Consider the following 13,154-nt stretch of genomic DNA (forward strand, 5'->3'; position numbering starts at 1 on the left):
ACACAAACAACCCCTATATTTGAGTTGTATAGCATGCACTATTTTCCAATGCTTTTTGCGGCAGTAGGTTCAACACCAGGATTTTTCTGAATGATAAATGTTTTGAACAGTTGCTGGTTCATACTTTGCAAAGCTTTTTGTTCTTTTTTTTAAATATTCAGTCACCATCTTCCAGGGTTTCAGCCGAGTTCAAAAGATCTTTAGCAAAAAAGCTAAAAATGAAATAAAAGCTTTAGCAAAATGCAAAGATGTTCTAGATTTACTTATCTTTTTAAATGCCTTGATTTAATCTATTTTACAGTTGAAAACTAAACTCAAAGTTCAGCCATGACAGCTTTGAAGAAATAAATATGCAGAAGTGATATTTATTTTGAATTTAAACTTAAAAAAAATTAGGTATTGAGAAAACACAAGTTTTACTTTGTGTTTAAAAGTCCATTCCCCCCCCCCCCCTATTACATGCAGTACCGGGGGACATATTGCTCATTGAGACCAAGTATTGTTGAACTTAATAGTAGTTTTAACATCTTAGCTAAGATTTTTAATAAGATTGAGCATCGCCATGCTATCTTCCTCTCTCAGATCGTGCATTGATTATTTATTTAGTTTTTTACTTGAGCAAAAAACGAAAATGACGTGCTTATTTTCATATTTTAGTATTTTCTCAAGTTGCCAAAAATGCGACCACAGCAGAAACCCTGCCATTTTCTCTAACTGAAACGGCAGGCAAAGGTTACACGTCAATGCTGAGCCATTCCATTTCAGATCAGGCAGGGTCCGTCACATGACCATCACCGATTTTTTTTGAAAAAATTACAGTAGTTACAACTAAGGGACATATGAAATATCCCAAAAGGATTTTGCAAGAAAATTTTTTTTTCTTCAGTTACAGCCTATTAAAATTCTACACAAAATCCGCCATTTTGGAAAAAACCGGCAAAACACTCCATTTGAAATGGACACTATTTCCAAAGTATTTAACCTATTCGAATAATTCTTTTTTCTAAAAATAAATAAGGACCCATATATCCTCTAGACATCATTTTTGAAAGTTTAGTTAGATTTTTTGATAAAGAAAAAAATTCATTTTTGCCGCGAAAAAACTGCATTTTTACCGATTTCATGATTTTTTTTCTCCATGAAAAAAAGTTTTTTTTATTAAACGGAGATGGCAGTCTAAAGCCCTTATATGATAGTTTCATAATATATTTTATTAGAATCCTTGGATGCATACAGCCTTGGAAATAAAATTTGAAATTTTGAAAATTTTCAAAAATTAGCGATTTTTGAAGTGATTTTACTCAAAAAACCCATTTTTTAAAAATCTAAAAATTGGCTCATTTGAACCCCATATAATGCTTAACAAGTAGATAGACACCGCATCCAGTATTTTTTCCCATAAAATGTTTTATGATTTTTTGAAAGTGACCTTATCGCCCATGGCATGCATGTAAAATAAAAATTTCTAATAATTTCAGTCACTGAAAATCTGATCATATTAATGGATTAATGCCTAATAGCTACAATGATGGTGCACTTTATCAGCAACAAATAAAATTTTTCTGACTTTTAATAATATAGCAATATGAAACCGCTTTTGATGACCCAGTCAATTCGTCTTTTTGTAAGACTCTGTGTGTAGCCTTTAGATAGAAGAGCCTTTGGTGATTATATTAATGACTAATTCAGTGGCTCCCAAAAGCGTTCGTACACCTTGAAATTTTGTAGTACAACCAAAATAACGCAAAACTGAATTGGAATATGAAGTCCAATTTTTTTTCACATCATTCCTATGCCATTCTGAATAAAACCCAGCAGTTTTTTTCAAAATATCTGATGACCCAGTCAATTCGCCTTTTTGTATTTCGTTATATAAATATATTTTTCTGTTGATCAGCGCGTAATTGTTATGGGAGCTGAGCTCCCATACTTCCTTATCTGTTTTACTCGAATTTTTGTATTTTTGACCGAATTCAGGCCACTTAAGCATTAAAACAAGTTCTGAAGACTATAGGGATCCTGCACTTTTGTTAGAAATTGGATCCCTGGCTATAATAGTCACCTTTAGTGAGATCTGTTTGGTTACCTCAACTTACAACCATGTTCAATTGATTACTTCTCTCATAAAACAGGTGGGCTTTTTAAATTCTTAAACTACAAGTGAGTTTTGCGGTTTGAATTTAGTATAAATATTCTTACGTATAAAAGTAATCATACGAGGTAGGATCCAAAAATTATGTGACAACATTCGCCAATGACAACCAAAGCACGAAATTAAAATTAATCGTTTTAAATGCATTGTATTGTTCTTCCCTTTGATTTTCCCTGTCGTGTAATTGAGTTGAAGAGAATGACTATTGAAAGAGAAAAAATATGATTTGTTGCTGCATATGAAAGTAACGGTGAATGCATAGCTTTTGGAGACGAAATAAACTAATATTGGGTGAGTGCAAAAGTTCGTGCGGAGTTTGTGAAAGAAAGCCATACAGTGATTAGGCAAGCAAAACTCTTTATTCAATCAATGATATATTCTCCATTGTTGTCTATAATCTTCTTCCAACGTTCTGGCAGCATACGGATGCCCCGATCATAAAAACTGCGTGGTTTAGATTCGAAGAACGAAGACACGACGTTTTGTAAGGCATTCAAAGAGTCAAGTTTTTCTCCATTTAAATGATTTTGCAATGACCGGAATAAGGGATAATCCGATGGTGCGATATCAGGAGAATACGGTGGATGAGTTAGGACATCCCATTTCAGGCTGTTCAGTTTGCGTAGCGTCTGTCTTGAAACGTGTGGTCTAGCGTTATCTTGATGAAAGACTACGCCTTTGCAATTTGACAAACTCGGACGTTTCTGTTTGATTTCTCGGTTCAGATTAGTTAATTGACGACAGTACTTGTCCGAATCAATCGTTTGGCCGGCGGTGAGAAACTCAAAATAAATTACACCCTTGCAATCCCACCAAACACAGAGCATCACCTTCATCGGGTGTAAACTGGCCTTTGCCATTGCGTCACCATGTTCACCTGCCTGTTTCCATGTGCGTTTGCGCTGAACGTTGTTGTACAGGACCCATTTTTCATCGCCCGTCACTAATCGATCCAAAAACGGCTCGTTTTTGAGCCGCCCGAGTAAAGATACGGCAGCAGAAATTCGCTGGATTTTGTTGCTCTCGGTCAACAAATGAGGCACCCATATATCGAGCTTTAAATCAAATCCATTTTTTTTAAACGTCGAAAAGCGGTTGATCAGTCAACGTTAAGTGCTGTAGCAACTTCCTCTGTTGAAATTCACGGAGTATTCTGAACTAAAGAACGCAAAACGTCGTCATCAATGTCGGAAGGTCGACCTGAGCGTGGCTCGTCTTCCAGCTTAAAATCTCCGCAACGAAATTTTGCGAACCATTTTTCCACAGTTCGTTTAGCTGGTGCTTGATCTTGATAAACGTCTTGAATGTTTTTTACGGCTGCTGCAACGTTTATTCCCTTCCGAAACTCGTAAAGCATAACATGCCGTAAATACACTTTATCAACACTCATTTTCAAAGTAATCTTTCTCGAAGCAGTTTGTATCTGCAGAAATTATTTTGATTGGAATGAAAGCTGCACATGTCACCTTTCCAACGATCTGACTTACGTAGATATTGGTATTAATGACAACACGTTACGCCCGTTCTAACGCCATCTATTGCAACTCCGCACGAACTTTTGCACTCATCCAATATTTATTTAAAAAAAAGGAAAGATTTTAACTGTTACTGATAAAGTACATCGTTATCATAGCTAGTCATTAATATAATCACCAAAGGCTCTTCTATCTATAAACTACACACAGAGTCTTACAAAAAGACGAATTGACTGGATCATCAAAAGCAGTTTGTTACTGATATATTATTAAAAGTCAGTAAGATTTTAGTTGTTCCTGATAAAGTGCACCGTTTTTGTAGCTATTAGGCATTAATATAATCAGATTTTCAGTGACTGAAATTATTAGACATTTTTATTTTACATGCATGCCATGGGCGATAAGTCACTTTCAAAAAATCATAAAACATTTTATGGGAAAAAATACCGGATGCGGTGTCTATCCACTAGTTAAGCATTATATGGGGTTCAATTGAGCCAATTTTTAGATTTTGGGTTTTTGAGTAAAATCACTGCAAAAATCACTAATTTTTGAAAATTTTCAAAATTTCAAATTTTATTTACGAGGCTGTATGCACTCAAGGATTCTAATAAAATATGTTATGAAACTATCATATAAGGGCTTTAGACTGACATCTCCGTTTAGTAAAAAAAACTTTTTTTTCATGGAGAAAAAAAATCATAAAATTGGTAAAAATGCATTTTTTTGGCGGCAAAAATGAATTTTTTTCTTTATCGAAAAACCTAACTAAACTTTCAAAAACGATGTCTAGAGGATATATGGATCCTTATTTATTTTTAGAAAAAAGAATTATTCGAATAGGTTAAATACTTTTGAAATAGTGTCCATTTCAAATGGAGTGTTTTGCCGGTTTTTTCCAAAATGGCGAATTTTGTGCACAATTTTAATAGTCTGTAACTGAAGAAAAAAAAATTTTCTTGCAAAATCCTTTTGGGATAGTTCATATGTACCTTAGTTGTAACTACTGTATTTTTTTCAAAAAAATCGGTGATGGGCATATGAAACTTTTCATACCTGCCTGCCTGATTTGAAATGGAATGACTCTGCTGCTTAATAGCAACTGCATGAAAATAGAGGTTTCTCCCTTTTTATTACTAATATGTAGTTCAAGAGAAAAAGATTAAAACCTGAGTAGTTATTATTTCTTGAAATATGGTCATTATTTTTGAACCCAACTGGGTAGTATTTGTTTTTCCTGTAGAATTGAAAAGGCGTTTATATTATCCTTATAAAACTATAGTACAGTCTCAAAAATCCGAGTCTCAAAAGTCTGAGGTTCTGTTTAACTCGAGGTGCTTCATAAATTTTAAATGCATTTTTAGCAACTAAAAAATGTATGTCATAAAAATCTGAAACTCAATCTTTTGTTATAGTAAAACTTCCTCGGGTACATAAAATAATAATCGAGCATTGAGAGGCATTTATCAATTACTCTCGCCATGTGGCATAAAATATTTATCGATTACTAGAAAAGAATTATTAGATGCCTTGATAATAATAACTTGATACGAAAAGGGACTTAAAACTAACATTGTTTTGGTACAAAGAACGAGTAAACAGCCCTTTTGGAATATCCAATTGAAATAAGCAAAAGAAGGAACCATGCAAAACTTGACATCATATGAGCTGTATGTACGAAATTTAAAACTTCTATGAATATATTGTATGTTTTGTGAGGTACATACATATGCAAACAATTGCGTACAGATCTTAAACCTGACACCCTTGGAGACCACACACACCTACCAATTGCTCGGTTTATCGGTTTTAAATGCTCGGATAAATCTGAGCAAGTATGTCTCTGAGGAACTTTATTTAAATATATAAAAAATAACATTATTATCAGTTACAATTTTGACAAAATTCTTGTAATTTAGCATCAATATATGTAATAAAGTTTAAAACAATGCATAAAAGCTTTACAATAATACAATAGAACATAATACGACACTAGAGAGTTGTTACTTTACAGAGGATAACATGTTGAAGAGTAGAAAAACAAACTAAATTTAAACAATATTAACTATTGGAAACAAATAAAATATATGTATTAGTCAACGCCTTGAAACGTGAAGCTTTCATTAGCCGAGAGACTGAAAATCGAGTTAAGTCTGATGCGGGTATGATGTTGTGAAAGGGCGATTAATATGTTTTTATTGAGTGAAAGACTGATTACGTCTGATATGCAAATGCGATGTTAGTGGACAGAAGAAAATGTAATGTTCCCGAGAACCCAATTCCCTGCAAGAGTAATTTGCAGAGTCAGAAAGTGAAAATCTGTGAAGATATTGTGGGAATGGTCCATGGCAGGCCCGTGTCCAGATTTTCAAAAAGGGAGGGGTTTTAAAGCTTCTAAATCTTTACTAGAGCAATGTGGGGGGGGGGGATTTCAATCCCTCACAGACTTAAGGTTTTTTACTTAGAATGCCGATCCAACAATGGCATTTCGATATCTGAAGGACTGCTGTGACAACTCCCTGCCCTCCAAGGATAATTCTGACTGCAAAAGTGACAGCAGTATACCTTCACTTTACAGCTTCTTTTTAACCGAACATTGTTCGTTTCTTGAAAACAAAAAAATCTATGTTTTTTTTAATTAATTTTGTTTACTATGCGGCATATTGCGATTTGTGTGAAAAACTTTACACAGATCATTTTATAATGCCGCATGTATATCAGGCTTTATGTTCTGAAATAATGCTTGATAAACGAAGCAATAAAGAGTTTATTGCAGACGCAAATTACACTGAAATATTCTTCAACAATAGTTTTTCCAGAATATTATTCCAGTTGGTAAAGCTCTAAAAGTCGTAAATTGAAGAAAAACTTCAGAGAAAAAGTTTTTTTTTCTTCACTTTTTTTTAAGAACACTAAAATTTCAAATTGAAATTAAAGTCAAATATACATTTTCTTCATTTGGTTTATTATTTTAGCCCCAATGGGAGGGGTTTAACCCCTAAAACCCTCCCCATGAACACGGCCCTGGTCCATGGCCTGAAAGGAAAATTGTCTCAAACCTGCTTTTAATGCATGGAGAAAAACGAACGGTGGGGAATCTGTGAAGATATTGTTGGAATGGTCCATGCCCTGAAAGGAAAATTGTCTCAAACCTGCTTTTAATGTATGAAGAAAAACGAACGGTGGGGAAAAATTCAAAAACTCTACGTCCAGTATCCGCTTTATTCCACCTAAATTGCCACTCATCTAATGTTTATTTCTTAATGTGTGAAATTAATGAAGATTTTGGAAGAGGAATAGATGAAGAAGGAAATTGTGGGTAGTCGGCTGCAGTTCTTGCTAATCGATCGGCCTGATCGTTGCCGACGTCCCCAGAATGCCCTTTTACCCAATGAACTGAGACAGAAGAATTTCCTAAAAATGACTGTTGGATATCAGAAACTGTTTTATTCTGTTGAAGAGGATTTTTAATTGCTAAGAGAGAAGACTGACTATCCGAAAAAATTTGAATGGAAGCAGCGTTAAGTGAATTCGAGAATTTTAATGCTTGAAGAATAGCAAATACTTCTGCTTGAAAAATACTATTATTGGGACGAAGACTGGTACTCCCAGACGATGAAAGAGTTTCGTCCTCAAAATAAGCATATGCTGATGCTGTACCAGTGGAAGTGCGAGAACCATCTGTGCATAAGCGATGAAATGAAAGATTTGCAGAATTGGAAGACTGGATATTCTTTAATTTGTAAATGTGCATTGGAAAACCATTTAGGTGCAGGAGTTTCAAAATCTGAAGGTGAATAAGTAGTTCCATCTAGAATAATCTCTGCTGATTCTATTTCTATTTTCCAAATCTATACTTTTTCCCTTACTGTTAGTTCTATTGGAGGAATACCAGTCAAGGTTTGCAAAGCTGTGTGCGAGCAAGTTCTGATACAGATCTTACAACAAAACTAATCAAAATGGATTCAGGGACAGTCGAAATCTTTTTCTGCTTACCTACAAGCTTACATGCACACAAACTCGTTTAAACAACTTGAAAAAAAAAACATTCGAAATTTTTTTAGGGATAGTTTAAATAGAAATTTATATTGAACATAGAGCGATTAATTTTTCATGAAGGTGTCGCGAGGTCCAATCGGCCGCAAACATGAGAACATATAAAGAACACTTGAATACAAGATAAAATTCTTTTATTTACAACTTAAAATATAAACAGAATCTAGTAAATAAGCGACTCGCTTTATAAAATAAGTTTGTTGCTGTTGCCACGCACTCGGTGGCTAAACTTTTCAGTTACAAGTAAAAAATATATGTAAATTCGACTGGAATAAGCAAAGTATAAGTCCTCCACAAAGGCAATGCATCTTTTTCATTCTATAAAGCAGTTTTCAGTACCCGTCCTTATCTCCCCGAAATAGTGGTAAATTTTAATCTGAGTTGGTGTGAGCCCCAATTACCTTGGATTTTCAAGACTTTACTGTACTTCATTTCAGTTTATCTTCATTGGTTAAAAAAGATTTTGAATGCACTTTTATTCATCTAGTTTTGATCAATAGAAAGTCTTGATTTTAGAAACAACAGGTATTGTTTTCCCATCCGTATGAAAATTAGTTCATCAAATTGTTCTGAGATATTTAAATAATGAATAGAAATTTGTACTATCAGTAGGATGATCTAACATTGTCTTCTTCTAACTAGAAGATTAGAAGTCGATTAGAAATATGACTACTTGCATTATTCTGTATAAAGATAAGAATTTAATCCATAACATTCCGATTCAAATAGAAAAAAAAAATCTTTGCTCTGATTGTGATTTCCCTTCTGCTTTTATAAGCAATTTTTCTTCAGACCAGAATATATTATCAGCAAAATTTCAACTATCTGAAGATTTAAATTTTCTCAATGTTCTTTAAAATAATGATCCACCCTTAATTGTCTATATAAAAGGTTAATGACAACAGGAGAGGGTTTTTCACAAGCAATGCTTTGCACACTGTATTCTGTAATTGATTCCACTACTGTCTGACCCTGTGAATTATGTAAAATGAGTCAAAGCTCCTTTTGTGTTGTCATTTAATCCTTTGTTATGCTCTTCTTTGCAAATGCTTTATGCCAGCAATTTTTGTCCTACACCAATCATTTCAACAGCATTTGGTTTTTCATTACACTGATCAATTTTCACGAAGAAAAAGTGAGTGGTATTATTCAAAGTTTTGAAATTCTCTCACTGTAAACATAACTGTGAATTCCACATTGTTGAAAATCGTGTTCTGCAGTGTATACCTTCGAGCAACTATGCCTGAAATTATGGTTCAGTTGGTTGAGTGGATACGCTGCTAAGACTTCATATTTTGAGGAATATTTCTTTGTGCATGTACACTTTTTTTGGATTTTTGGACAAAGTTTGATGTTTTTTCTTTGTAGTTGACAATCAATAAAATTGTTACTTCTTCTTTAGGGTTTGAGCTGATTTCAAAAATTCTTTAGCAAAAACGCTAAAGTTGAAAAAAAAGAGATGTGCTAAAATGTTGAAATTTATTGAATACTATATTCTTCTAAATGCCTCAGTATGTTTCACGTCCAGTGAAAACCAAATTCAGTATTCAGCTGTGACATCTTTGAAGAAATAAATACACAGTAGTTAATTTTTTTCTTATTTTCAATTTGAACTACATTTAGAATTCTACTTATCATTGAAAAAACACAGGTTTGATTTTAAAAACATTACAAATCTCCTCTTTCCAATAATGGCATCGTTTAGGAGGACATAATGCCGAGAGTTATGAGGTTAAGTCGAACATTGTTATGCTTGGTCCCTCTCTCGGATTTTTTTCTTTGAGCAAAAAAATGAAAATACATTTTTTCATTTTTGTAATTGTGACAGCATTTTTGCATTTTGCAAAAAATGCAACCGTAGCGGAAACCCTGTTGTACTTGTTTATAAGAATTACATTTGAGCATGTAGATCAAAAGTTAAGGGAATTGCGATTTTTTGCTAACTACATTTTCAAAGTTGCATGTATGCTTTCCTCTTCTGTTTCTTCTTCTACCCCCATTTTTTTTCCTTTCTTTTTTCTTTGCTAAATTAAAAAAAGTCTTGAAGCAGCAGTGCTTGTTTTAATATTGTTTAATTTGCCATATTTTCCAAAGAATGCATATATGCTGTCGGTCATCAAATGGGGGGAGTACTATTCGCAAGTTGTAGATCTAATGAAAACTTGGGATGCTGCTTATAAATTTTTTCTCATGACTTTCATTTCATTTTAAAACTAGTTTGTAGAACAATGTGATTTAGAGTTGAGTATTTAATTGTAAATATTGGGAAAATATTTCCAGGGTATCTAAATTTAGGGGTGAAAGGTCATTTTATATTTGAATCATTAATTAATTACCCATTTATATTCCATTTATGTGTATTGCCTTATTGTATGTAACATAGCAGGGTTACCGGCTGCTCGGCATTTTACGGAGTTGCTCTGCAACTCCACAGCTCCGCAAAGACGTTATTTTGCTCTGCATTTCCCGTATGGTCTTTATTCTGACCAAACTTACCAAAGATTTTAATAAAAATTAATTTATTTCTAATACATTTTGCTAGTTTATTAGGCATGTGAATGTGAAAATCAAACCCTAATACTTGAAGCATGACATAGTGTTTAAAGGCATAGAGTTGAACTGTATAAAGTGTTATTAATTTAAAAGTAATTATTCTTGTGCTTAAAATGATTATCAAAGTTTAAAAACAATTTTAGATAAGAGGTGTAATTTTTTTTATTGATTTTTATACAAAATGCCGAGTTGCTCTGTAAAATTTCAAAATGCTCCTCAAAATCACCTCAGATGCTCCTCAAATTATTTCTCCAATGTTGGTAACCCTGAACATAGACAAAATTGCCTATATTAGAATACATTTTCAAGTTTTGAGTAAACTGCGTATAAAGATAGCATCCTATGTAGGTTTTCATTTATTTATTTTTTCTAAATCATGCTGTACAGTGGCACCTACTGGGGCTACTAGTACTTTCTCACAGGGCTGTGGAGTCGGAGTCGAAGAGTCGGAGTCGGACTGATTTTGGGGTAAAGGAGTCGGAGTCGGAGTTGTTGGAAAACTTGCCGACTCCGACTCCGGGTTTCTTTTTTTCTTTCCTTTTCACTGACTCTCCTTGCATTTTTTAAAAACTGACTACCAATTGGTTCAATTACATGTATAAAAAGATACTAATGAGAAAATAACTGCCATTATGGCAATCAGCTAGCCTGAATGCTTACCGAACTTACTGTAGCCGTCCTCTAGTTTGCTTGCTTTTTAACTTAACTAATAGCGACGGTCAGCAAACGGTTTTGTTGCCTAACATTTTCAAGTAATCACTTTCAAATAAAAATAGAAATATAGTGTTTTGTTCGATCTCAGTTATAAAATAGCGAAAGAAACGTAACAAATTAATAAGTCGAGGCCCGTAGCTAAGGTTGAAACGTTTAAGGGTGATCGACAAATTCAAAAACGTTCTGGCGCGAAAGCACGAATCCAAAAGATCCGATGAAAAATAATCTAATGTTTTTTTCTTTATTAAGACTATTTCTATAAGCTTGGTTCTCACTAAAAAGTATGGAACAAAATAAGTGTAAATGATTTCTTGATTGCAACACTCAATAATTGCAGCTAATCATAAAATCTTAATATTAAGGTTAATTCTAAAGCAGACAATAAAATTTAAATTAAAAATTTAGCGAAGAAGAAATATAGGTATAGTAAAAGCTATTCGTACAAATTTGTATACCGGCCGCATTTTGTGTAAAATTAGCTCCTGATGTATATGTGCCCTATTTTCGTTGAAATTTGATTGATGAAATATAATTTAATATATATTCGCGAAATTTTTCAGAATTAAAGTATTTTAAAAAACTCTGAAGTTAACTTTGGGTGTCATCTACCTGATGGGTGTCACCCAGGGAAAACCACCCCCTCTCAAGAACTTGAATTTAGAAAAAAAAAAAGCTTTTTTTCTCTCAAGTTACAGCTTTCAAAAATTGAAAGCACACGATTTGATCAATATCTATTTATTAAACATTAAAGGGGAGCAAATTGCAGATAATCCTTTTCAAATTTTTTAAAAGGGATTTTTAAGTCATCTCACTTCTTAACTCGTAACTGTTGGAAAATTTGATTTTTAAATTGAATTTCTAACGTTGTATGCGTCTTGGGTTTACAATAAAAAACAAAATGCGAAATTTTCATGAAAAGGAATCAATATTTCAATCTCTGTTTAGAGGTTTTCCCCCTTCCCCTGAAGGGAGAGAGGGAGTTGAAAAAATACAATTAAAAAAATCAAAAACATCCGGAGTCGGAGTCGGAGTTGGAGTCGTAGTCGGGCGTTTCAAAATCCAGGAGTCGGAGTCGGGGTCGGAGTCGGCCATTTTCCTTCCGACTCCGCAGCCCTGCTTTCTCATGCCCTAAGACAGAGGTTCACCTACTGTTTGTACCGGTTATCTCCAAATTTTTAATTTTGCCACTTACATCCCTTTGCTTCTCACTACCTCATATGTGCTAAGTAGCATCTAGTAACTAGAATTTTCTCTTAGTATTGGGGAGTATAGTACTGGGTAGTATATATACTTAGTACTGGGGCTTTGATTTTAGGTTTTTTCATGTGTGGATTTCTATAGTAAGACTGACAATCTGTCTTAAAACCAAGGATTCTTTAAAGGAGCAATATCCCCCCCCCCTCCACCCTTGCTTCTTTTCCTTCCTTTGATAGTTTGAATTTAGGTATTTTATGCAAGGATTTTGTTCTTAGATGAATTAAGAGTTGAAACATAGCTCTTTCATAGTCATTGAAAACCATTGATTTATCTTTTATTTATTTATTTATTTTTTATTTATGAAATAGAATGGAAATCCAAATTATTTAAATTTCATTTCATAAAAAACTTAACTACAAGATTTCTTTCCTGTTTGTATTCCATTCTTTTTGTATTTAGAAGTCATTAAAGTGTTACATATCAAGCTACTGTATTTCTGAGATTAAAATTGTTTGCAATACAGTTGTTCTACACTTTAGTATGATTGTTTTGAAATAATGGGTATTATCGATGCAATCCGTTCCTGATCATTTACCTGTCCATCTGCATTTATTTCTTCCAGGTGCTCATAGTCGCTCAGCTCGAGTCCTCCTCTTGATGGCCCTGCCAGGGCATCTGATTTTTGCTTATTTGATTAGGCTGTTGAAGGGTGGGAATACTACAATGACGCCAATTTTCCTGGTGGTTTACTTGTCTGCTGCATTAATTCAGGTTTGTCTTTTGCAAAAGCATCTAAAACCATCTGTCTTTTAATGAGTATAGCACTAACTAGAGTTTGGATTCTATTCACTAAATAAAAACATTAAAATATGCAGGCTGTATTTACTACTGTTTTTTCGGTACCATAACAAAAATAATTTTGAAAAGCTTCTTATTCAAGAAGTTTTGAAAGACTTTTCACAAAAGTCTGCACTTTAAACTTAGAAATTTATTTCCTCTTAAAGTAG

The 13,154-nt window shown here is 33.6% G+C and overlaps 1 protein-coding gene across 1 annotated transcript in view; it reads left to right on the forward strand.

Annotated features, from left to right (window-relative positions):
• LOC129230690 (solute carrier family 41 member 1-like) overlaps positions 1 to 13,154 on the forward strand; it is a gene marked incomplete in the record, with an annotated part of 74,253 nt that overhangs the window by 40,054 nt on the left and 21,045 nt on the right. Inside the window, 1 exon segment of the mRNA XM_054865108.1 lies at positions 12,770 to 12,918. Coding sequence (XP_054721083.1) covers positions 12,770 to 12,918 — 149 coding nt within the window.

This window comes from Uloborus diversus, chromosome 9, assembly GCF_026930045.1.
Source record: "Uloborus diversus isolate 005 chromosome 9, Udiv.v.3.1, whole genome shotgun sequence".
Lineage (NCBI taxonomy): Eukaryota > Metazoa > Arthropoda > Arachnida > Araneae > Uloboridae > Uloborus > Uloborus diversus.